This window comes from Glandiceps talaboti, chromosome 5, assembly GCF_964340395.1.
Source record: "Glandiceps talaboti chromosome 5, keGlaTala1.1, whole genome shotgun sequence".
Lineage (NCBI taxonomy): Eukaryota > Metazoa > Hemichordata > Enteropneusta > Spengelidae > Glandiceps > Glandiceps talaboti.
This window is the reverse complement of record NC_135553.1, coordinates 18282742-18310329: the sequence shown is the minus strand read 5'-3', so window position 1 is coordinate 18310329 and position 27588 is coordinate 18282742. Positions and strand designations below refer to the sequence as shown.

Sequence of the window (27588 nt, the reverse complement as noted above, 5' to 3'; positions counted from 1 at the left end):
AGGTCTTCATCAGGGTCTAAAGGGAATAACAAAACAAAACAAAACGAAAATGAGTAAAATAAACATAACAATCAACAACAGAGGTCTACTGTGATAAAAGTGAAAAGTGCAAAATTGATACAAGGTGATGAAACCGTGGTTAAAATAGTACTGCTAAAAATGGAAGACAATAAAATCAATGAATAAAAGTCTGAGTGGAGATGTGTATTAAAAACTGGTGAGAAAAATCTGGTATAAGGACGCTAAAAATGAAGAAAGGACAAATAAAAGTTACAAAATAAAACTTTATTGACTGTAATGTATAATGTCATGTGTTGTTTTGTTTTTAACTTTTTAAAAAAAAGAAGTTTTTTTTATAAGTGTTTTATTTCGAGAGAGACAAATTACAGCAACACAAGTGTAAAAAATAATACGTGGCACCATTTGGAACATCTATTTGTTTTTAACTTCAACAGGTGGAAAGTGGCTTTCAGTTCATCTTGATGAACTAAGACCCTCACAAGCAAATTTACCAGAAATCACTGCATTACACGGTCAACCAATCAGTGCTATTTTTGAAAGTGATGTCACAGAAATCAGAACCGACAAGAAATCGCGGAGGAAAATGTCTCAAGGCAAAGTACCTATAGATGATTCTGGAATGGAACTTTCTGTAGATACTGACCAGACCGTGGACACAGTCACAGACCCACCATCATCTATGGACGTCGAAAATGGTAGGATATGAGATTTAGTAATGGAATGCAAGATTTTGAAATCATAAATCAATGCACATATAAAAAATGTTATCAATGATAAAATCACTGGTACATTAGCAGTCACTGATAACAAAATTAATCTTACTTCTAAACCTGGTATTCCACTTTCAAGTCATCCATTAAATTTTGTCTTTAACAAATACCAAAATAAAACACTGGTAATGGAGCTTTCGGTTTACTATTAAAGATAGATGCAAAGTGTTTTGTTCAATGTGGTAGATTAATACACAAGTGAGTGATAGTGGATCCTCTGTTGTACGAATCTAATCACCCTGTGATCAACATAGTGCAAACATTGGAAGTCCCCAAGCAGTACACTGCAAGTCTATAGAACTTTGTCAATAAAACTCTGCTGATTCCACCCTACTGAGACTATAATTAAACCAACGTCTATTCAATAGCTTATCACTGTTGTATCAACATGTTGCGACAATAGTTTTAGTTTGTATCTATCTTAGTAAAGGCTTAAATTACCAGATAGTATATATCTTACATTTCTGGTGAAATAAAATTCATTTCAATTCAGGATTCTTTCTTGAAGATTTCTTTGCTTGAACATAGAACTTTAATTGTACTCAATAAAAACCATTTCATCATGAAATCAGGTAGCGATATGGAAGTGGATACAAGTGATCCTGTCAGTGGCAATGTTGTTGAATTGATGCAGACTGAAAATGATGAGTTAGCTGAAGATAACGTAGAAGAAGTAACAGATGCAGTTACTGTCAAGCGTACTGTTCTCATTGATGCAAAGTGTTTGTTAAGAAGCTGCATCCATGCTGCAACAAAGATGCTAGAGGATGTGGAAACCAGAACAAACAGATCCACCAAGAGAATTGATATTCTGTTGGATTTGTTTACACACCAAGATGAACCTGCAAGTAAGTTGAGATAATAATAAAAATTAGAAAAAAAACACAAATAAACATCAATGATAGGATACAAAATATTAGATTTGGTCACAGACAAGGAAGAAACAGATCAGCAATGAGTATTGTTCTGTGGTGTTAATAGGGGGATTATGAACTTGGTCATCGTCTCATGTAGGCTGCACAGGTCTCTTTTTTTTTTCAAACGTACACTGAAAGGTACCTGTGATTCGGTTTTGTTTTGAAAAAAAGTTCAGGCCAACGACAAAATCATGATGGTTAGTACAAGCGTGTCTTGAATGTGAATTGGCATTAGATCTTCCATAAACTCTACACAATTAATTAGAAGGAAAAAGGAACTTGCCTAACATCATCAGATTTCATTTTGTGACGGAAAAAACAACTTAATATTGGATGAAAAAGTTGACTTGCAGTGCAATGAAATGGAGAGCTACCTAAATTGTGAGTCTGACAAAACTGTCATTAAATGCAACAATTAATTTATGAAAAAATTAATATTTGGATTATTTTTTACAAGTACGAATTAATTTTGGTTGTAGATTCTCTGTCCTTCAGTAATGTTGTGAAAGGAAGAATTTGTCAATTACTAAAGGAGAAAGACGATAGATCTGGTCCACATCGTGCTGGTCAGTGGCTATGCAGAGAGGCTTTAACTGGGCAAAGAATCCAAATCAATGGGACTTTTAGGTAGGGATCATTTTTGATGTATTTTGTAATACCCCCAGTAGTAGTGACATGTGCTGGAAGGACATAATTTGATATTCTTCAAATTTTTTTCAATGCAAATATCTGCCTCAATTCCCAAGCCATAATAGTGTCATCGTACGTTTTGACCATTAAAATTGATACACTGTGTTTAGCAAATTTACACAATGTGGAGCTTCTAACAAATTTAGCCTTGTGGTCCTAGATTGTTTCATCATTGACAGTAATCATAAAACAACATGAAAGGCAGAAATAATTATATTAAACAACCTGTTGGCACCCGGTGTTATATGTTAGCTTGTACACCTCTTACCTCTGCAGTCTGGGTTCGACCCCACCAAGCGTTAACTGGGTTTGAGTAAAATTTAACCAGGTCTGTATTTAGAAAGGTGATGCTCACTTTGACTCTTCTTCATCACTAGGGCGCTACTCTTGTGGCGACCATTCAACAAATTACCAAATTTATTTGGATGAATAAAGATCATTATTATTATCTACAGGAGGGCAATATGGCAGAGTTTGGTCAAGACTGTGACTCCTCTACTTGCGGAAATTATAGCTTTCTGTGACAGAGATGATAATCTAGATTTGATTTACCAGTCTCCGTCAGACTGCTGGCTTCACAAACTATGGTTGGAGATTTTGTTGAATCCCAGATTAACTGAGTTGAAGTATGAGTCGCTGCTTTCACCCGTCAGAGAGACGGCAAGAGAAACCATTCCTGTCATATCATCCAGTGTTAATAAGATGTATTTTACTTGTCAATGTCCATTCTCTTGGTTAATCAAAGGACTTGTTGATGATATATGGCAAACTGCACCTAGTATGAAAGGTAAGGAATGAATAAAAGTTGAGGTTGATAATAAGTAGAGAAACAAAAAACGATATGTTCCCAGATTTAGAATATGTTGACGTTCATCAGGTTGGTAAAACACAGTAATAATAAGTTCTTGGATCATGACCAAGGGTTGTTAATTATTACTTACAAGTAATGTTTCACCTGTTCAGGTCGACATAATTGATATGTAGTAAAAACAGTGTCATATGTCACCATAACAGTCACTTATCCCAAAAGTTCATACTCTGTGTATTATTTTGTAGTTTCTGCCAACCAACGTGTACAGACAAGCTTGGAGAGTTTGCTACAGATGTCAGAACTAGGTACAACCATTGTGACAGACACCAAAGATGAAAATTATAATAATTTCATCCGATGTTATCTACATGACTATATTAGAATGGTCTTTAAAGCAACAAATGAGCAGCATATACAGGTAGGATAATATCTCATAATTATCAACTCAGAACTATTTTTTTCCCTGGGGAGGCTTGTGGTCAACATTTAGTCAGTGTAAACTTTCAAGTTTCCTGATTTACACTATTAAAGTTTAATAAGCCATGTTTTTTTAAATGGAGAATATGATTCAACTTTTACCACAATGATAAAAAATTCAGTTTACAATGACCCCATTACACATTACCATCAAATTGATATTTCAATCATATCTCACAGTTGAAAGTTTCAAGTATATACCGGTATATATAGGTGTGATTCCGGGAGTGAACATCCAGTAAATGCTCAGTTCTTTATTCATTGCTTATTTTCCACACAGTGAAATTTTCATCATGCTGAAGTATTCATTCAGCAACTCATATACAAGATACTTTTTAGAATTATATTAATGTTACATTATTATTCCTCCAATAGTTTATAGTGAGGGCTATAGAGATTGCAGCTGTAGAGAATCACTTGAAAGAAGGTGGTGAAGTGGCTGATTTTGTGTTGACTGTACCTGACATTCACGTTTATAACAATTATGTCCATGCCCGACTTGAGAATTTTTGTCAAATCATGCATCTTCTACCAAATGGTATTGATATCCCAGTTGAGCAGGATCTTCAGTTGGTGAGTGTGCATGTATTATTCATATATTAGTGTTATCAGCAAGACTTCAATAATAATAATCTTTATTTCTACTGGATAGTTCTTTAAGTATATTAAACACTTATCTCCCAAGACCCAGTGAGGGTCATCCCTCATGGGTCCATTGTTAATGCAGGAGGAAACCGAAGTACCTGGGGGAAAACCTGTGATGTTCGGTAGAGTCAAACTGAACAACACTCTTCTTGCATGTACTTACAGCGTGGTAAATTTGATTAAACCCTAAATGGGTTCGAACCCAAGTCGCAGGGGTAAGAGGCAAGTGGTTAAGCGCTCGGCCACCAACAACCCAACAGTGTGTTTTGCGTTAAAGCCAGCTTTGATAAAAGTTTAGCGGAAAAAAAAACTATTAATAATATTCAATGGTATTTCAGACTTTTAAATCTCTGTATATTGGAACTAGCTGCTCCTATGATCTCTATGTGTATGATTATATTCCCATTCCATTGCTACAATCATCTAACTTTAGTATATAGGTGATCTACAAAATATTGTAAACTTGTATGTACCACTGAGTATTCTGTCAATAAAATATCCAGAACTGTTTTATGAATGATGTGTCTCTGAATGAGTGATGTATCTGCCTTGCAATTATGTCTTTTGTTTATTCAGGAGTCTTATCTATAGTGTAGCTTACAAGTTACATGTAATTCCACTGAGTCTTTCATTTCTTATTCACAGGTTGCAGATGCATTTGCATTAAGGGCCTTACTGGAAAGCCTAGAGCCACAGAGAGACCACCTTAATAGTATTGAAAAGAGACATGAATGGTTGAAGAGAGTACATGACGCCAAACCAGTCATAGAAAGAATTTTAGAATCTGAGAATCAGAACAGAGAACTGTATGGTGAAATAAGTAGAACACACATCCTACATTGCAGGTAGGACAGTGAAGATATATTTTGAATGTTTATTTTTGTTTTGTGTTCTTAAAAGAAAAAAAGAAAGATGTTGAAAGAGAGACTGATGGACAGACAGATAGATGGACAGACAGACAGGCAGATGACAGACAGATATGGACAGACATGGAAATATACAGATGGACAGACATGGACAGACATGGTCAGACAGACAGAGGGATAGACAGATGGATAGACAGACACATGGACAGACAGACAGGCAGATAGATGGAAAGACATGGATAGACAGACAGACAGACAGACAGACAGACAGATAGATAGATGGACAGAGAGATGGACAGACAGACATGTGCTTACTAACAAATCATGGAGAGTAGTGATTGAGCAGTGCATGTATAATATAATGCATTTTAAAAACATACTGACTTTGCACTGAATCTTTATGTGTAAGTTACTGTACCATGGTAATCATCAAAAATGAATTTAAATTGAAGCTGCAGTAATAATTAAATTTTAAAATCAATTTTGACTTCTTTATATTAAAGCAGTACTTGACTGTATTTGATCTTTGATAGTCTTGTCGCATGTAAGTTTGTTCTTTACCAAACTTATAATTTTTTTGCTTAGAGAGAGATTGATACATTGTTCTATATTACAGACCTCTGTGGACACGTCTCTGTGTGTTAAAATTGTTTGTACAGTATGTCTGTCCCCCTAATACTAAAGTTGGAGAAGAGAATATCAAACAGTGTTATCGGCTGAAGATGGTAGGTCTAACTGTACTGAAGTTTAAATTTACTCATTTTATGGTATTCAGAAAAGACTAACAATGCCCAAAAAAATGAGGAAAAATAGAGACTAGATTCATAATCAGAGTGTTTGTTTTTAATATGAAGTCAAACTTTCGATATGGCTCTAATGTGATATAACTGACCAAATTAGGAATCAATATCCCAGATCAAGGTACATGAACAAAATACTGTAAACCTGGAAATATTCGTTAAAGGACTTATTTTCACTTATTTCGCTGGAAAGCAAAAAAAACGCAATAAATGCAAAAACAAGTAATAACTAAAACGCTTTCTTGTACATGAACACAATGTACTAGTTTGGTAATCAGTAAAAATTAGTCTTTGAAAACTAGTTGAAGACTGCAAAAATGCAAAATTTTCTGGTGGTGAAAATATCTACGTTTACAGTGTAAACTGAATTTAAAATTATTGTTCATGTACAAGAAGGCATTTCAGTCACTAATGTAGTTTTGTGTTTTTGTTTTCCAGCGAAATCAGCAAAAATAAGTAAAAATTTCCAGGTTTAGTGTAACACTGATTGCTGCAAACAATGCATAGGACAGAATTTCTTTCCCAAGAGAAACTGTAATGTACATATTTAGAAGTTTAGATGTAATTATTTGCACTAAATCATTCTATTTTGACTGACTGACTGACAGGCTCTCGGTGAAGAAGTTGATCTGAAGTCTGAAAGGTCAATGACAACTATTGAAAACTTCCTAAGGAAATGCAATGAAGCAGCAAGTAGGCAACATTTCAAGTAAGTTAGATAATTTATACACTAAACTTAAAACTGAATGTAAAGTTATTGTTGTTACAGTACTAAATTTGATTAATAGCAGGTACATATTGTGTAACCCATCTGATATTGTGTGTGACCTGGCTAGTATTATGTGACCTGGTTATCTGTTCAACCATACCATATACCATGTACATACATTTATCTATCTTTGTCTTCTTCAAGGTATGGAATTCATGAATGTGATATTTGTAAAGAAGCCATAACTGAACCAGTGGCACTACCATGTGAACATGTCTTCTGTCTAAAGTGTCTATCAGAGTTGTTCAGACTTAGTCAGAATAAAGTCTGCCCTGTATGTAGGATAGATGTGGGAAGTACGTTCAAACTTGAATGTACAACGCAATCAAAGTAAGTCAAAATTGCTGTATATGTATTTTAGTATTATTAAAGGGGAACACCACTCCAGGAAATAGAGAGATTTTCATAAACTGTATGTTTCTGGAGAGTCATTTCATGATTTTACATCACCTAGAATTAGTTGTTATTTCAGAGAGAACATCAAGTTGATCTTGTGCCATTATAGGGTATCTTTGTTATGGGACATTGCATCATGGGAGTTAGCAGAAATGATATATTCAGGTTGCACAATGAATATTCATGAGAGATGTTTTACAGTGAAGGGTATAGGCACTCTGAACTCATGAATATTCATTGTATTATCTTTTGTGGTTTTACCCATAGTACTTGATCCATCCTTTTAATAAGAGTGGCTTGAGTGAGTGACCCCTTTGGGATAACTATAATGGTGATAAATTATAGTTACTAATGAGACTGAAAATTTAAATCTATTTATTACCATAAATGAAGAAAATGTAATGTTATCATTGGTTGAATGTGGGTCTTACCAAATATGTTTGATCAATGAAACTGAATGCTATTATGATTTCTGCTGTACAATCTGAAACTCACTTTTATAAGGTTATCAGAAGATGTTGAATAAAAATGGCATGGCATTGTGATATACACAGTGTGTACTGGAAAATGATATTACCTCTCTCCTCTGAGAGGTAAGAAATCATAACTCCGTATTTTTTTATTTACAAAATGGTTATCATTGGGGCTTAAAGTTACTGTTTTAACAAAAATCCTAGGGAAACATTACTCTTCTAGTGACCTATGATAAACACTAATGTTTATTTGTCCAGGAAAGCTGTTGCTGAACACAATGCGTTCCGTCAGAGATGCAATGCATTTTTCATGGAGCTGGTATCTAGATACTGCTTTGCTGAAGGGGCACCACCTGAGCCAGAATTGGTAAATAAATTACTGGGGTACGTGACCAGACAAACAGAAGAGAAAGGATTGCAAACCAAACGTTTTACACCATTCCAGGAAGATTGTATTGATCCCAACCCAGTTGTTAGATCATTCCTGTTGCAGCTGCTACTTAGAACCAGGTAAATTGGTACTAATAAATGCTACATACAAAAAGTCAACTACAGTGTGGAACTTACGTGAAATGCGCCTCTGAAACAAACTTTTGCTTTTACTTTGTTCAAGTAAACTGGAACCCATTCTCAGGTAAAATCAAGGAAATAAATCAGGGGTCACCGTGCAATTCTTTGAAATAGAGATCAACATGTTATCCAAATTAAGCCATTTTAGAATCCAATATGGCCGCCGAATACTGTGTTAACTCTGTGGGGAATTCAAGATTAACTATATCCTTGAAAACAAGATAGTGGACCCCAAATTTATTCTATTTTTTTCAAAAGGACTGGAAGAAACCTTTCATATAGCAATGTTTGGACAGATTTTAAGAATTTTGAATTTTGAATAAATTTTGGGGGTCTTTTTGTTTTTGAATAAGATCGATGAATATTTATTTTGTAATTTAGGGAAATAATATAACAGTACCCCATGATGCAAAATTGATATACCCTAGATATAAAATTTACAATTTGATATTTTTATGTTACTCGCTGTTAATTCTTTCAAATTTATTTCCCTAGCGGAGGCCAAGTTTATGAGCATCTACAGTCATACTTTGACAAGGCACAGACCTTCTTTCAATCTAGAGAAGAAATCATTGAACTGTGTTTGCTCTGTATTCAGTGCATAGAGGTAGGTCAAATCTTTCTTTTGGTTTCTTTTATAATATTGAATATTATGTCTCTGTAAATGTGGATTCTACTATTTGGAGAGAGTTGATTCTATTTTTGCCAACCTTGTATTATTTAAACAATAATGTACGCCCTCCCAGCCCATAATGGACGAAAGCAAACTTTGAACGACATAATGGGCGAGGCAACAGCCGAGCCCATTATGGAGTGCAAAGTTTGCTTGAGTGCATTATGGACTGGGAGGGCATACATTATTGTTATTATTTTATAGTTTTGCCAATTCCAGTGAATTTGTAGACCGAGAAACGCAAAACAACGTATAATATACACAGCGCTGAACATCGTCTGCCATGTTCGGCCCAGAAGCTGAATACTAATCATAGCGACACACGTACGTACACGTACACACACATATACACTTCAATGAACTGCTGTGAACACAAATTTCATGAATGCGTTGTATTTTAAACATTGGAAATGACAATCATAACTAACAACATACATTTCGAAAAGATACTAGTCATATGAAGAAACAGAACAAATAAGCTTGTATTGTTATGCTCGTTCCGGGGCCGCGAGGCCCAATAACGGAGTACATTATCAGTAATAATGTACAGCGATGACGTCACAAAATTCACTGGAATTGGTAATGCTATAATATAATATGGATTATGATGGTCAAAGGCTTGGAATCTGTACATTGCTGGTTGTGGAGTCATGATGGTTGAATGCTTAGAGTGGCTGGCTTGTAATCTGTACATTGCTGGGTTGTATCTACTTCCAAAAACAACTGCACAAACTCACTTCCTACATATATCCAGTGTTGTAATTTGAAAAATCTGAATTACAGATCTGGATCTGTATAAAATTACCAAAACAAAAGTATCTAATATAAACTTAATTTTTAAACATTTCTACTATCTATCTACTTCCTAAACAACTGCACAGACTCAATTCATATGTATCCATTTTGTAATTTACTTTCAAATTGGTGTTATACAAAGTAAGGCTTCGTATCATAAAATCTTCAGCAAATTTGATGTCAGTTGATTTTTTTGTGTATTCTTACCTAAAAAGTAATTCTGGTAAAATAAAAATGAGTAGAAGACGTTGCGATGGTGGAATGAGGAAATTTGTAGACACATCATGCCCAGATGGTCAATTCAATATATACTAATTGAATTTGAATAATTTTTGGTTTTAGGATTCCTTTCACAATAGAATCACTCAGTCAGAGTCAGACACACAACAAGCCATACTAGAGGTAGCTGTTGAAAGATTTAGGAGAACACTTGATACAGGTACAAGTGGACCGCAGAAAGGTCCAAGTGTTCAACAGTTGGAATCTATCGCTGGAGCACGATTTGGATTGGTTATAGCTGCTGAGCTCATCTATCGTTACTATGGCAATAATGAACAGCAAAACAAAGCACTGCAGGAGAGACAACCAGAGAATTTCAGACACACCAGAAAACTGCTGGATATAGCCTGGAGATTTTGTGAAAAGAGTAATTCTAAGTGGCCTAAAGTATTCCTGGTTAAACAGTTATGTCGGAGATATGGTTCCGATTGTCTCCAAACTCTTGTTAAGCATCATCACCTGAGATGGATTATGCCACCTGAAGGCAAAGTACAGGTAAGGATTACATCTACAGCATTAGAATAATATTTATCATATCATTGCCGATACATTTGTACCCATATAAGGCCCCAAAAAAGAGAGAATTGTTTCTGGTCAGCGCGTGCATCACTTCAATACCCTCGCATCTTTTGTGTGTGTGTGTGTGTTTGTTTGTCCAGACCGTGCCGTCTGCAGATCCATGGGGAAACACAAATAACCCTCCCTACTTCAGTGATCAAAGACAACTGCAGAGCCAATCATGAACAAGCAAATGACATCTGCCCCACATACACACTTGCTCTAAAAGTAATAAATAAAAAGAACGGTAACTGCCATAGATAGTAGACTAAGTGACAGGTTTCTTGAGAATAAAAAAGAAAAAAATCTTGGAATCAGACTGTACTTAGTATACATTTAAGGGATTTCTCTAACTACTACAGTAACTGTTTTGATCATCAGATGAAGAAACCCACCATCTATATCCACATCTATCATTTTTGAAAATTAGGGATGTCATTCTACTACAGGGTGGGGGGGCGGGGTGATGGGGGTGGGGAAGGAAAGAATGATATAGTTAGTCATTGATTTTTAATAACCAATTTACATTTAATTGTAGATGTTTTATTCGTCATTTTCATTTTTCTACAGGTTGAAGTGATACCTGATAGATTTATAGTATCTGGCAATGCATACAAAGAACTACGAGAAGCCATGGCACAAGCCTTACTAGATGGTCACCCCAAGAGAGTTAGTGTTGTCTTACAGGTCAGAATTATGTCAAATATATAAAACAATACATGTATATCAGTACGGCATTGAAAAATTATATCATACAAATTAAAGCCTGTTCTACATGACACAGTTATGTCTTTTGCTACCAGATTTAAACTGAATGCCTCCCGTAAGGGAATAACTAATTATGTAAATAACTCATTAAACTAAAAAACTATGGTAACAGGCTTTGTTTTTTGGACAAGCGTTCTTTCTTAGGTTAATGTATGTAAGAGTGTATGATACTGCTTAATTACTGAATATCATTCATTATTCAAAATACTCATTAAAGGAAAAAGTTGTAGCAACAAACTTCATAGGACAGGTGCGTATTATTATGATGTACGTATCATATTATACGAAATTTGAAGCTTGCATTTTTAAGATACAACCTAGTTACCTAAAATCATTAATAATGCAAATTTTTCATTAAAACTAAGCTATATAAAAGATTTTATAGGACATATCCGCTTTGTTATGGTTAACGTATGTACTAAATTGTATTGAAATTGAAGTATGCAGTCTTAAAATATAGCCTAATTACCGAAAATCATTAATTATGCAAATTATTCATTAACACTGTAAGGTACATCAACTGACTTTATAGGACATACACAATTTGTTATGGTTAATGTATGTACTGAATTGTATTGAAATTGAAGTATGCAGTCGTAAGATATAGCCTAATTACCAAGAATAATTAATTATGCAAATTATTCATTAACACTGAAAGGTACACCAACAAGCTTTACAGGACATATGTGATTGCTATGGTTAACGTGTGTACTGAATTATATTGGAATTGTATGTATTCTTAAGATATAGCCTAATTACCGAAAATCATTAATTATGCAAATTATTCATTAACACTGTATGGTGCATCAACAAACTTGATAGGACATATGTGTTTTCTTATGGTTAACGTATGTACTAAATTATGTTGAATTTGAAATATGTACTCTTAAGATATAGCCTAATTACCAAAAATAATTAATTATGCAAATTATTCATTAACGACGTAAGATACATCAACGAATTTTATAGGACAAATGTATGTTGTTATGTTAAACGAATATACTAAATTATATTGAAATTGAAGTATGCAGTCTTAAGATATTGCGTAATTAGGTGATTTCATTAATATGCAAATTTCTCTAATTAAGCATTAACAGATCTGGCTCAAAACCTAATCAGGTCTAGCTATTACCCTAAAGATTATATATTCCAAATTTCATTACAATTGAGCCAGCCGATTTTTAGAAAATGATGACACAGACACACAGACAGACAGACAGACAGACACACAGACACACCTTCCCCTTTTAATACCTCCCGTACCCTTACGGGAGGTAAAAATGACATCTGTTGCAAAGTTGAATTATTTTGCATAATTTTTAAGTTGAGTTTTTCACAGAAGTATGCCAAATTTCAATTCATTGAGTTACAGTTTTTCGAGTTATGCCGTAAATATTGATTTTTAATTATAAATTTGGCTGGCAAGTTAGATTTGACCTTCAGGGTCAATTATTAGAATCAAGCTATTTCTTCCAGATTGCAGACAGTCTGTAACATTTATGTGTGGCCCAGTTTCCAATTTTGGTAAATGCATGTAACTTTTTACTAAATGATGGCCATATTTGTAGTCTGTTACATTACTACACAACTTGAAAACTTTAAAGTGGCTATATTGATGAGGATTTGGTATTCATTTGAGGTTTTTCAGTCAACAAAACAATTTTATCATGGCTTCCTACTTGAAAAATCTATTTAAAACAAAGTTGACTACCTCTGTGTTTATAACTCAATACATTTAGCAAAAGTCTTAAATGTGTGTTTAAAAAGATTGCTTTTGTATGTACAATAACAAACATTTTAAAACATTTATGAATCTTTTGTAATTTATTGCGTTACAAACAAGGACTTTGTCAATATTGTTTCACATTGATTTTTCAAATAGGAAGCTATGATAAAATTGTTTGGTAAATTACAAATCCAAAATAAATATCCAATTCTCATCCATATGGCCACTTTAATACCTAGAGACTACATTCAAGCGTCTATCTCCATATTATTAGATGGAAACTTTATTTGGATACCATGAACTTTGACTTTGACCTTCAAGTGGTCAATTATTATCCTGCATGTCGCAGTGTTTATTTGTTGTCAATGATTTCTTTTGAATCATGTTCCCATTCAGTCACATAGAAGTGATATATTTTAGGGGGCTGTGTCTTCTACGAAGACCTGTTTTGTCTGGTAATTACATTCTGGTTTGTTTATATATTGGATCAGGGGGAATTAGATTCTTAAAATAATTATTCTGAAATGGTATTTTGTACAGAATATGAAGGAATGCCAAGAAGTGAAAGAAGCCATGGTGTTATTGGCTGTTTACAGAGAAGTAACTATGGCGTATGCCAACAAGATGGCTGCCACAAGACAAGCACCTATTGATCCACAGGTAGTGATTACATGCAGTCTGTGAATGTTTTAAAGTTGGTGAAAGTGTTCAGTAATAATGTGATTATCAATGTTTCTGTTTTTGTGTGGTATCTGTTGTTTTATGAGTGGTAACAGACCCCGGTGGAAATTAGCTTTTGTTGTTTCCTGGCTTCCCTGTTTTTACATAAATTTTACTACTACTGCTACTACTTATCAGTGCTAAAACTTAATATGTGCATATTTTAGCACCACATGAAATCTTGGTATGATCTCAGCATATATTGCGTCATAATTTGTATAATTTTCTCTCTAACACATTGCAGTCATTCGTCAACAAATCATACACAAGTAATGAAAGGACACATAATAATTCCATAGCTACAATGTACTTTTTACGGGGGAAAAGAGACAAGGGGACAATACATCCTTTTCTTCAATTGTCCTATGTGAACTGTTTTTGTCATTTTTAGCACAACTGAACACTAAAAGTAGAGTTCAGTAGGGTTATAGGCATCACATAAATGTGTGTATGTGTGTGTGTGTGTGTGTGTGTGTGTGTGTGTGTGTGTGTGTGTGTGTGTGTGTGTAAACGACTTAAAGTCAAAAACCACAAGATTTGGTGGAGTCACTTACTTCAAGTGTCTAGATGAAAACTTGTTCAAATGAAAGTGATGCGATCAGTAGTTTTCAAGTTATTCGAAAAGAGTAATTTTCCATCAAAACAGTCAGTCCTTTACAGTAGAAGGCTATGAGATGTAGCTACATAATCACTTGGCCAAAGTCCATGGGATGTTCCATTATCCTATAGGGGTGTTTTCGTGTTTGAGGTGTGTTTCTCTCACTGCATGTGTATATTAGACATTAGATTTCATTTGTACATATTGCCATTGACAGTATTTTTGCGATTATTGTCTCAGCCGTAAATATCTTGGAGTCAGTAGATTGTCCAAAACTTGTAACTTCTAACTATTCCAGACTGTCTTCCTCTACAGGTAATCCAGAATCTGATTGACTTTGTAGAACACAGTCAATATATAAACAAAAGTGTAAGTATCATAAATCTATAATCATTTAGAATCAACTTTACTTGTTACAGTAAAAGTTTTTTTTTATCTTTAAAGTATGGTTTATTGATTTATATTTGTTAACAATTCTATTTTTTCTACAGGCTTTTGGGAGGTCTATGATATTGAATAAGCAGGGCGGAAAGTGTAATCAACTTGAAGTATCTGGGAATGATCTTCCCATCAACCGCACTGTATCAGCTATGGTGATTCATGTTTTAATTGTGTTACAATGTGGCAAGGCAAACAAAGTGATACAACCTCTAGTCACCCTGATGGAAAACCCTCAACAAATGAGTGTAAGTGTTTACCATATACAACGAGTAACACTGCAGTAAAGCACTTTTTCTATCAATCTAATTAAAATCCAATGTAGTGTACACAGCACGATTTCTTTTTTGGCTGTTGCGTTTACTGGCATTTGTTCTTTTCTGCATGAACACCTGTTACATACATGTGACACAATGCCATAGGTTTTCCCGAGCCACTCGAGAGTGCTGAGTGAATTCACTCAACGAATGAGAATTCATAATACGCTGAAACATACAGGTACAGTACTACAGAGCGTTCTGTTAAAAAAGATCTCGAGCACAGAGCACAGAGCACAGATTCTGATTGGCTACTCACACATATGAGATTGGGTTCGGGAAAACCTATCATATTGTGTCAGATGTATGTAACGGGTGTTCACAATAGAACAAACGACAGTAAAACAAACGACAGTAAACGTAACAGCCAAAAAGAGACCGTGCCGTGTACACTCCATCAAATTTTAATCGGATTGTTTTTGTATGTGCTACACTCATTTATAGCATTCATACGAAGTGTAAAAGTATACTGTTTCAATTGGTTTATTTACAAGCCTAGCATGTGGCCTTTCTAATGTGGTCAATTAGCAAATGAAACATTATACTTTTACACTCAGTATGGATATTATAAACAATTGTGGTACATACAGATAACACTTCAGTGTCATGGGTTGTACCAATTATCTGGTCATTTGTGATATACAAAGATAGATACCACAATTATCATTTCAACAATTATATGTGTTAAGATAGAAATGTGTACATCTTCCCATTGTCTGTAAAAGTGATTACAAGACAGTACATCATGTATGCCAAGGATGAGAAGTTATGTGGGCAAATACAAATTTATGCATTTGTCTGGATTTTTTGCTGTAAATTGTGTTTATCTCAGGTATGCTGTTGAAAGATGATCATAGTACTTATTTTTGTCGCTATTTTCAGTGGCATATCATAATTAAAGTGTCATAAATTATGGATGAGAATTGGGTATTTATTTTGGATTTTTAATTTTTTTTTTAAATTTATTATGGCTTCCTACTTATAAAATCAATGTGAGACAACGGTGACCAAGTCTGTGTTTGTAGCTCAATACATTGCAAAAAGCTAAAAAAAAATGTGTAAAAAGTTTGTTATTGTACGTACAATAACAGAGATTTTACACATTTATCAGTCTTTTGCAATGTATTGAGTTACAAATGCAGACTTGGTCTATGTTGTTTCACATCAATTTTTCAAGTAGGAAGTCATGATAAAATTGTTTTTAAAATTAAAAATCCAAAATAAATACCCAATTCTCATCTATATGACCAATTTAAAATTTGGATACAAACAACTCAGGAACTTTATTACTGTATGTTGAATGATTACAACACTAATTAAGTGCTTCTGACTATGTTTGCCTTTGATAGTCAACATACTTTGAAAACTGACTTTTGTTGAGGTATTTTTTTATTAATGGTTGCATCTTTTCCTGCCTTGTCTGTAAATTTGGATTACATTTAGTTATTTTGTCTTCATTGCTTTGTAGAAATCCTATTTTCCCACTATGAGAGAGGATATGATAATGGAAGCCAGAGAAGCAGTACGAGACAAAGTGAGGTGGTATGGTACGTTTAAAAATTAGACTTTGTATTTAATAATATGTCACTCTGACAGATGGGAGAGTGAGTCTAGATAATTTGATTTACAGCTAAAATGGTGTAGGCTTGGTGTTTCACTCATATGACAAGACATTTAATACACACCCTCAGAGACAACTTCTAAAGAAACAAGTACATACTAGGTGCCATGCACAGTGGGGATGCAGAAGTAGACAAGTTTAAATGTTTATTATCAGTTAGGAAATAAACAATTTCAGTCATTAAAATCACCACGTCCATGGGTAATGTTTTTGTTAGAAGCCTGTTTTTACTGCACTGCTAAAAGAATAGCAATGCTTATCAGTGTTCAAGGTGTTCAATATGATCCTGCTGTGTTTATTGTGTCTCTGTTATTGTTAGTCTAGAGTTGAAATATGTCTATCTTTGTGTCAAAAATGTAATGTACCATGAATGAAACACCATTTGATTGACACTTTATTCGCTGATAGTGATCAGCTAGGGCCTAACCTTCCCAATGAGTAAACATTGTATACAGATAGATTACATTTAGAGTGACCAGTTCTGAGGTGATTATTAAACATTGTTATTGTACACCTGATATGAACGTTCTAAGTGAATGGGGTAAGTATCGCTGAAATGCTTTGGCTATCTGTTACGCATTATGTAGAGACTTGAATTCAATTATTAAAATATGTTTTCAAATTACTGTGACAGGTTCTCACCAAAACTTCAAACAGGTTCTTGAATCCAAGAAATGCAGACAGAACTGGGAAGATGCCTTCACCAAATCTTACGTAAATCCCGTCATAGAGGTAAATACACTTTCAGCAGCTTTACAACAGAAAGCCATGATTATGATATTTGTTCATCAAGATTAGACGATTCATGATTCCATTTCATGTGTCATTTGTAAATCTCACTTTTAGATCATTGATTAGTCTGTTAGGTACGTCGTGATGGGGTGCACTCATACAGACAGGACACTGGTGGAATAAACAGCTGCTACCAAGATTTTTTAGCGCCCCCCCCCCCCCCCCCCCCCCCTTCTAATGGGCAAAGGATCTTGCTGTGTTCACCATGACTAACACTGAAGCTAAGCACTTTCTCTGTGCTACACTCGTTTATAACATTCATATCAAGTGTAAAAGTATACTGTTTCAATTGGTTTATTTACAAGCCTAGCATGTGACCTTTCTAATGTTGTCAATTAGCAAATGAAACAGTATACTTTTACACTTGATATGGATGCTGTAAATGAGTGGTATATACAGAAAATGCTTCACTTTGATGTTATGGGTTGTATTGTGTCTCTGTTATTGTTAGTCTAGAGTTGAAATATGTCTATCTTTGTGTCAAAAATGTAATGTCCCATGAGTGAAACACCAAGCCTATATCATTTTTAGCTATAACACAGTCATGTTTGGTCCCCAAAATTTGCTTTGTTTTTAAATGACAGGGGATAGCTCCTAAACTTCAACAAGCCAATGCTATGATTCATAATGACGAACGGCTTGGAACCAACCCATTGATGAAACTGTTGTATGAAGTGGACCCAGTGACTGAAAGCATGGCGTTGGATTCATTAGAGAATATACCATCAGTATGGAGATATCGGTCAAGAGTCACCGTCGAACACATGTCACATTTCCTACTAGATTCAGCAAAGATCGGAAGCAAGAAATGTAGTGTTCTTCATGCCTTCCTTCAGAAAGTGAGTTGACTTCTGTATTTATATGGACCATAGTCAGAAGTTCCTAGTCTCCGTCCCAAACATGTAATGATTATACTTCAAGTCTAATGTACAATTTGAAAATTTTATCTTAAATTTGATAAGGGTGGCCCTATTTTTTCAAAAAAATGTTTCTCATAATTTTCATAACAACTATTGGTTGGTCGGTCGATTTAAAAAAAAAAAGTACGAAAATAGAAAATCACCTTCTTCATGTTTCTCTGCCTAAAGTGTAAATACATGTCTGAACGATTCACATCTCCAATTTAATTTTACTGAACACCACCCACAAAATGAGGTCAATCTGTCAGATCCAGTTTAGACACTGAAGGGAAAAAGGACAAGTGATTTGTTTTAAAACATGTCTGTTTCTCCACCAAAATGGAAGAAAAGAACTTCAATGTATATGAGTCATAGACTAAGTACGTCCATGGTGAACAATTATACATAGTGCTATAGATACACAGTTTGCAAATCATTGCATGAAGGTGTTTTCTTCATTTCCTTGTTGTCATAGGAACATAAATTACGTGCAATCAAGTATTTGCCAGATATAGTTCACCTACAGCAATTGCTGATTGACCAGTATCATAGAAATATTGACATCCAGGAGGCGACAAAGTTGAAGATTGGACAGTTCCTCAACGGATTACCCAAAGGTATTTGTAGTAGACGACGTATCACAAACCATAGTCTTTTTTAGTAGTGACAAGATCTAGGAATACTACCTCTCTGTCTGGGAAAACATCTTTAACATACGGATGAGGATTGGGTATTTATTTTGATTTTTAATTTCTAAAATAATTTTATCATGGCTTCCTAGTTGAAAAATCAATGTGAAACAGCATATGTCAAGTCCTTGTTTGTAACTCAATAAATTGCAAAAGATTAATAAATGTGTAAAAATCTTTGTTATTATCCGTACATTAACAAACTTTTATACACATTTCTCTTAGCTTTTTGCAATGTATTGAGATACAAACATGTGTTCAATGTTGTTTCACATTGATTTTTCAAGTAGGAATCCATGATACAACTTTTAAAAAAATCAAAATTCCAAAATAAATACCCAATTCTCATCCATATAGCCACTTGAAGAAATATAACTTGAATGTTCAGTAACTACACTTTATATTTTAAGTGAATATTTGTGTGTGTGTGTGTGGTGGGGGGGGGGGGGGTGGGGTCAAACCTTTAGTTGGTCCCTTTGTCAAAGGTGTACTGATACATTGTAAGTTGTAAGGAGTTGTTTGATATCATCAATCTGCAGGTCATATACAGGACAAATATCGAAGTCTTGTGAAGAGTTTCAGCACTGCTTGGAATCTAGTCAGATCTGATGTAGCCACATATGGTGAGTATTTAATTATGCAAAATTATTCGTATTTTGAGAGAGAAACAATGCTGTGCTAAAAGTACTTGTAATACTCCAGTTGAACCCCTGGCATACACAGACACATAATGGTACAACGGCCCTTTATACTTTCTCAACACCCCTGGGGAGCATACAATCCAAATTATTAATTAACGCTGAACCCATGAGGGATGGCCCTCATGGACTTCTTGGGAGACAAGTGTTTAAATGCTTAAAGAACTATCCAGTATAAATAAAGATTATTAATTAAGCGTTTTCTTTCAGCATAGCTTTATAAACTTATTTAGGGGGGGGGGGGGGGGGGGAGGGGGGGGCAACAGTAGAATATCTAGAAATGGGGTGAGGGACAACAGTGGAATATTTAGAAATTGGGGGGAGGGGGCTGGACAGCAGTGGAATATTTAAAAATTGGGGGGGAGGGGCTGGACAGTGGTGGAATATTTAGAAATTTTCATAATATTGAACTGACACACAAGAGATGCACTACTTTCATTGATCAGCTATCAGTGTCATTGGTCAGTAGTGTATTCCTGTAATATGATTACTATGGCAACAATAGACTTTTCACTTTCTACCCATACTAGTATTTCTCGTCTACATGGCATGAATTCTTATCACTGTGTTCATTGAATTATGGCTGACATTTTTGTCATTCATGAAACAAGTTATTGTCCGTGTGTATATATATACGCACCATTTTTTCAAACTCTGAACTTTTTCCGTATCTCTTGTCCAGTAGGTGGTTTGTTTGTACCTCAGTATCTGTGTGAGAGAGACATAGATGAAAACAGCAGTCTATCCATGATTCTACCAACCAGGAAAAGTGATGGTGTCTGTTCTACGGCGTTGTTAGACTTCCTCATAGTTACACAGAATGAATTCATTCAAACTTACAATTCTATCAAGAACCAGGCTGTAAGGTAAACATGGGGCACTACTTTGAATTGTTAAGAATTACAAGGTCAAGTGAAAAGAAATCTTTTGTTTCTCGTCCTGTGTCTATCAGGGCTTTTTTGCAAACCTGTGAAGTGCACCACGCACACAACAAGTTTTATTTGCACTACACATCATGTATTTACAGGACATTGATATACTTTATCCTGTTCAGATCTTACGACTCTGGTAATTGAGCCTTCAGTTTGCTAAAATAGACACAAACTAAAACTGTCGTCACAACATGTTTAATTATAGTCTCAGTAGGGAGACCTCGTAGAGTTTTATTGACAGAGTTCCATGAACTTGCAGTGTACTGTTTTGGGACTTCCAATGTTTACACTATCTTGATCAACACAGGGTGATTAGAATTTAACACAGCAGAGAAACTACTATCACCCACGTGTGCAATCTACCATATTGAAGAACAATAGATTTAGTTTGTGCCTATCTTAGTAAATCAAAGGCTGGATTACTAAGAGTAATACTTTGATGTTTGAATTACGTAGCAGTGTAAACATTACATTTGTCATTATTTCCTAGTGAGGAAGTGATCAAACCCAGTGACCTTACACCAGCAGACCTTATATCGTACGATCCTGAAAAAGATCTACTACCCATTGTGTTGTCAAACTGTAACTATTCTCTGGAAATTGGACATGGAACACTGGTGGAGTATGATCTGGAAGCCTTGGAGAAACAGTTGGAAGATAGATTTATCAAAGGGAAAGCCTTGATTCAAGGAAAGATAGAACAGCTTGTATTCCGGCAAGACTCTAGAGATGCTGCCACGTTTGAAACTCTGAAAACTAAAATTCCACAGGTATTCAAATCAATATATATTATATGTAAGAAGTAGACTGTGTATGGTAATCCATAATTCTCATTGCCAATCGTGTGCTACTCAAGGTAGATGAAATTAGTCATAAATGGAACATTTTAGGAGGTTTGTATTACATGTATTTCAAACAAAACATGTCATTAAAGGGACATGAGCTGAGTTTGTCTTTTTACTCAAATAACAATACTCAATAAATAAAACCACATTCCAGTATATTGTTATATGTCAATGTATGTCTTCTGTGACCTTATGATTGTCTTCTGGCATTGATTGCATAGTAGGGATTTCATGAACATTTTTTGGTATGTATGATAAATTATGTCATCAGATCATGTAAGAGTTAAATACTTATTAAAGCAAGGCCAATGGGCTGAGAGCAAGTCTAATGTTCATGGGATCAAGTACAAAAGTATTCAACCTCATCTATATGTAATGTGAAAGTCTTCAACTATTTAATTTTGAAAAAGTTAGTTGACACAGGTTTGATTACAGTGTAACCATTATGACTCAGCTGGGTATCAACTGAATTGGTTTTAGTATGTTTATGATAAGGATGCAATAGGTCCTTAGTCTAAACATGATAACTATAACTTAGTATCATGTTAAACAAACTGATTTGCACACTTCAAAGTCCAGGGCTGTATCACTTTAGGTAGCTAATGCAAAGAAATTTTAGCATGATGTTGGTAAACCTCACTGTACAAATATCTTACCCACAACTCTCTCTGAGTGGTATGCTTGGAGGTTCCTTATTTTATAACTTTAAATTTTATGAGGTTCATGATTTCAAATAATATTTCTAATTTCAGGAGGCGCTATCCAAAGCAATACAGCATCAAATCTTATCTGAGCTGAGATCATTAACAGATGTATGCGATTCATTAGCATGTCTTGATATTGCCATCGGTTTCCTAGCAACATCAGGTGGTAAACCGGATATGCTGGTCACTAAGTATTTGACAACTGTTCTCAAAATGGACAAAGATGAAATGAAGGTAATCTTGTAGATTGTTAGGAATCTTTTCCTTTTGACAGAATTTAATGATTTCAAGTAGACACTGAACATGAAACTTCTTTTATAGATGTGGCCATTTTGGAAGAAAAAGCCCAGAACTGGGTTCATATTGTCCACAGAACTATAGCCATTTGGATTGTATATATTACAGCTAAAACAGGGAAAGTTTGCCAGAAGACTGTACATAACATATACATTTACAGCTAAAACAGGGGGTGTTTGCCAGATGACTGTACATAGCACATTTACAGCTAAAACAGGGTGTGTTTGCCAGAAGACTGTACATAACATATACATTTACAGCTAAAACAGGGAGTGTTTGTCAGAAGACTGTACATAACACATTTACAGCTAAGGCAAAAAAAAAATATCTGGTTCTGGTCAGGGTAAACTTTCTAAAGTGGTGCGACGACGCAAATTTTTTTGTTTTCCTAATTTTTATTTTTTTTTGCAAATAAGTAAATACACATTTTTTTGACACTTTACATACTCTGTTCTATCATATTTATCTCTTGAAAAACTTCCTTTTTCTTCGAAGCAGTTTAGACTTTGTATTTAAGCAGTCTTGGCATGTAGGGTAGATTTCAGCTGCTTGTTCTCCTGATATCAGGAATAAATAAGGAACGGGAAAGCAAAAATTATCGGGGAAAAAAAGGATCGACGCAGTGGTATTCAGGGCACGCGCGTGCTGACCAGAACCAGATATATTTTTTTTTTGGCCTAAAACAGGGAGTGTTTGCCAGAAGACTGTCCATAATATACACATTTACAGCTAAAACAGGGTGTGTTCACCTGAAGACTGTACATAACATATACATGTACAGCTAAAACAGGGTGTGTTCATCTGAATACTGTACATAACATATATAATCAATGATCAACATCGAGCATTTAACAAGTTGAGGTTTTTTTACTCACTAGACGAGAGCACTTTTATTCAGAATAAGAACACAGCAGGATTGTGATTGAAGAGAGAGTTTCATTTATGTCAGTCAGCTTTTGAAACTTCCCCCAATAATAATCATGCTGTCTTCAGCACTAAGTGTTGTTATCTATCTCGTAACACAGCAACCTAACTTGCAAATGTATATGTTACAAAGTTTTCTGGGAACCACTACCTGTTTTAGCTGTAACCCCTTTTGTGTGACAGTCTTTGACTGACACATGTACTTACCTTAGAAGGTAAATAATACTTACCATATCTTCATTATTATTATGTTCCTTATCTCCAGGTGAAACATCAGTGTAAATTAAAACATGTGTTATCTCTGTGGCAGCTACTTGCAGTTGAAAAAGCAAAGAAACTGACCCTAAACCAACAGGTAAAATATGAATGAATTTATATCACCACTACGTCGATGACGTGGTGTGGTTGCCAACTATAAGTTCCTGACCCAACTAGAGAGACTAAAAAATTTCAACAAGGAATTCATCAAATTACTACCATACAAGAGAGAATATAGAGTTTCAACAAGGAATTCATCAAATATCTACCAAAACTATAGAGTTTCATCAAGGAATTCATCAAATTACTACCAAACTAGAGAGACTATAGCATTTCAACAAGGAATTCATCAAATTACTACCAAAACTAGAGAGTTTCAACAAGGAATTCATCAAATTTAAACCAAACTAGAGAGACTATAGAGTTTCAACAAGGAATTCATCAAATTACTACCAAAACTAGAGAGTTTCAACAAGGAATTCATCAAATTTAAACCAAACTAGAGAGACTATAGCATTTCAACAAGGAATTCATCAAATTACTACCAAAACTAAAGAGTTTCAACAAGGAATTCATCAAATTTCAACCAAACTAGAGAGACTATAGAGTTTCAACAAGGAATCCAGCTGCCCCCCCCCCCCCCCAAAGGAATGGACACAACAGTGTTTTCAGAATTTAATAGTCTACACATGGTTGATAAAAACTTCCTATCAAAATATTACTACTTTAAACAGCGTACATGTTTTAGTCATAATTTAAGCAACATCAATCAAGAAAATATGTAGTGACTCATTTTGTGATCATTTGACCAGGAAGATCATGAATTTATTGTTTTGGATTCTAACCACAGTAGAAATGTGTTGATATGATATTGTTATCAACTGTGGTTATCGCCTTAATTAACCTGCCATTCAGTTCATTCTCCAATTTAATTAATTTTCTAATTGTACTTTTGAATGTTTGTAGGATCCGTTTGACTTCTTGACTGAGTACAGAGACAAACTTAATCCGGAACAGCAGCAAAGTTTACAGTCGGGACTCAGACATATAAATCTAGATTCTTTGGTGGATGAACTACATCAATTCATTGTGATTGGACTGAGAAAATATAAAGATGGAGAACAAGATGTCGCTAACTGGGGGTAAGTGTTACAATGTAGCTATCAGTGGGGGTAAGTGTTACAATGTAGCCATCAGTGGGGTAAGTGTTATGTGTAACCATCAGTTGGGGTAAGTTACACTGTACATGTAGCCATCAGTGGGAGTAAGTGTTGTATGTAGCCATCAGTGGGGGTAAGTGTCACACATAGACATTAGTGGGGGGGTAAGTGTTACATGTAGCCATCAGTGGGGTAAGTGTTACATGTAGCCATCAGTGGGGGTAAGTGTTATGTGTAACCATCAGTAGGGTAAGTGTTATGTGTAACCATCAGTAGAGGTAAGTGTAGCATGTAGCCATTAGTGGGGGCAATGTGTCAGATGTAGGTATCACATGCTGACAGAACAAGAAAGTTGGAGGTATATAAAGAAGTCGTGCCAAGTACCCAACACCAAATTTTAATCATATTGAACTTTCCCTAAACTATTAAGTAAAGTCACTTTCATAAATATTGTATATAACTGATAGAATCATTGGTATATTGATAGTAACTTCAAATATTTCCATTTATTTCAGATTAAAAGATACTCTATGTGCTGATGAAGGAGATCAAATCACAGGTTTCAGTGAATATTTCCCTCAGAGTGTTAAAATTAGCAATATCTGGTGGACGTGGACAGAAGTTGTAAAGTACCACCATAGTCAAGCTGTCAGATATTGAAGAAACTTTACCCAATACCTTCATTTTTGTCACCTATACTTACCTGGATATTCATTACTATAGGCACCCCAACTCTCCCATCACTTTCTCTCCTAAGGCCTAAAAAAAATAATTGTGTGGTTCAGGTTACCTGATGCCACCTAGTGTTTCACGCCAAACCTAAACTTTTGTACATATTTGAGGGGGGGAAAAATGATAAAATCGTGAAAATTGTGAAGTCTTGCGAGAAATAGTGGATGCAGAAACTGACATCAACTTAAAAAAGACAATATGAAACTGTTCTTCCAATCTGTAATTGCCATACAAACTGTTCTTCCAATCTGTAATGGCTGTACATCTGATGAGAAGAAACCAATAACACAGAGACTAAATTGAAAACAACGGAACCAATAACACAGAGACCATATGGAAAACAATGGAAAACATAACTACTAAACTAGACAGTCACACATGAAAAAAAAAATGTTAATTTTTTTTTTTAAATCTACCTACCCCACCTATTCTACAATTGAGCGTACTCAGAACTACACAATTTTAGCCTTAGCCTTACGTACCCCCAAGTCCCACCATAAATCCTTGTAATTTTCTCTCCTAACCTTGCAGAATTTCATTAAAAGCTATTAATGAATAAAATGTTAACAATATATAGTATTGTTATGGTGTATGACACTATGATAGCATAGCCTTTTTTTGGTAAAAATTTTTGAGAAAGTTAGTTATTTGTGTTCAGCCCACAGACAATCATGTTAGAAAGAGAAACATTATTACATACATTATCTTGTTTTATTCTTGATTCTTAATATTATATCCTTGAAATGACTTTATGACATGTAAAGTGGTCATATGGATGAAGATTGGGTATTTATTTTGGAGTTTCAATTTACAAAACAATTTTGTCATGGCTTCCTACTTGAAAAATCAGTGTGAGACAACACTGACCAAGTTCTTGTTTGTAACTCAATACATTGAAAAAGATTAATAGGTATGCAAAATCTTTGTTATCGTACGTACAATAATAAACTTTTTACTCGTAACTTTTTTGCAATGTATTGAGTTACAAACACAGACTTGGTAAATGTTGTTTCATATTGATTTCTCCGGGAGGAAGTCATGATAAAATAGTTTTACAAATTAAAAATCCAAAATAATACCCCAATCCTCATCCATATGGCCACCTTTATAGAGAGTTTTGTATGAATCATGGATGAGAAATATGCTGTATTTGTTACATTACTAGGTTTATAAACTTACATAATGTAAAAAAAATAAATTATTTTGATCATGTTTTAGCTATTTCATCATAGGAGTTGCCATTTACATGGATCATAGACTCCTGTAGGATCTATTTGTGCAATACAGATAGGCATGTAGTAAGACAATACTTTTGAGTTTGGAGGTCTCAGCAATGCTGTTCCCGGATCATTGTACACAGAGGTCCGGGGACAGAGATACTTCCCTGGAGTTAATGATGTGCACGTTACCATGGAAACAACTCATTTACATTAACATGTTCTCAACACACAATAGTACAGGAAATATTGGTCATCCAATTCAAATGTCACGGTGTTGAATTTCCAGGATTTTTCTTCACGTTTCAATGTAAATCTTAGCATGCAGATGATTGTATAGACAGTAAAGATATGCCTTGTCGCTTCGCCCTCACCGGCCTCCTCTCTGACTGACGCTTGAGGGCGCCCCGTAACGGCGTACCATGCAATTAGTGATTGTTTACATTGTTGGTGAGTAGGTTTTCTTGCTGTCACTGCCATATATTTACATGAAATAAATCTTATATCAGTTAATCATGTAAGAATGTAAATTGTATATGAATAAAAACATACTTGTCATCAAAGATGCACTCAGTGTTTCAAATATATTTGTGCAAGTTGTACGAAACGGCATCATGGATGGACGTAAGACTGAAATGTTCGTCGTTGGTGGCGTTGTTACCATAAGCTAAGCAGTAATGAGGACATTGATTTGCACGGTCATTATGAATCTAGCTTTAGCTGCAACTCATTTATTATAGCAC

The 27588-nt window shown here is 34.8% G+C and overlaps 1 protein-coding gene across 1 annotated transcript in view; it reads left to right on the top strand.

Moving 5' to 3' along the window:
• Nucleotides 1–26554, top strand: part of LOC144435439 (E3 ubiquitin-protein ligase rnf213-alpha-like) — a 50961-nt gene extending 24407 nt beyond the window's left edge. Inside the window, exons 28-55 of the mRNA XM_078124034.1 lie at nt 456–716; nt 1364–1639; nt 2188–2335; nt 2854–3185; nt 3455–3627; nt 4062–4259; nt 4977–5176; nt 5814–5922; nt 6606–6706; nt 6911–7096; nt 7894–8145; nt 8701–8812; nt 10016–10447; nt 11081–11197; nt 13545–13664; nt 14638–14691; nt 14814–15008; nt 16546–16624; nt 17333–17430; nt 18075–18329; nt 18865–19006; nt 19618–19701; nt 20462–20642; nt 21199–21478; nt 22306–22491; nt 23744–23833; nt 24703–24878; nt 25412–26554. Of these exons, the coding sequence (XP_077980160.1) occupies nt 456–716; nt 1364–1639; nt 2188–2335; nt 2854–3185; nt 3455–3627; nt 4062–4259; nt 4977–5176; nt 5814–5922; nt 6606–6706; nt 6911–7096; nt 7894–8145; nt 8701–8812; nt 10016–10447; nt 11081–11197; nt 13545–13664; nt 14638–14691; nt 14814–15008; nt 16546–16624; nt 17333–17430; nt 18075–18329; nt 18865–19006; nt 19618–19701; nt 20462–20642; nt 21199–21478; nt 22306–22491; nt 23744–23833; nt 24703–24878; nt 25412–25556 (4982 nt within the window). The 3' untranslated portion in view covers nt 25557–26554. The remainder of the gene's footprint in view (nt 1–455; nt 717–1363; nt 1640–2187; nt 2336–2853; nt 3186–3454; nt 3628–4061; nt 4260–4976; nt 5177–5813; nt 5923–6605; nt 6707–6910; nt 7097–7893; nt 8146–8700; nt 8813–10015; nt 10448–11080; nt 11198–13544; nt 13665–14637; nt 14692–14813; nt 15009–16545; nt 16625–17332; nt 17431–18074; nt 18330–18864; nt 19007–19617; nt 19702–20461; nt 20643–21198; nt 21479–22305; nt 22492–23743; nt 23834–24702; nt 24879–25411) is intronic.
• Nucleotides 26555–27588: the final 1034 nt, after the last annotated feature.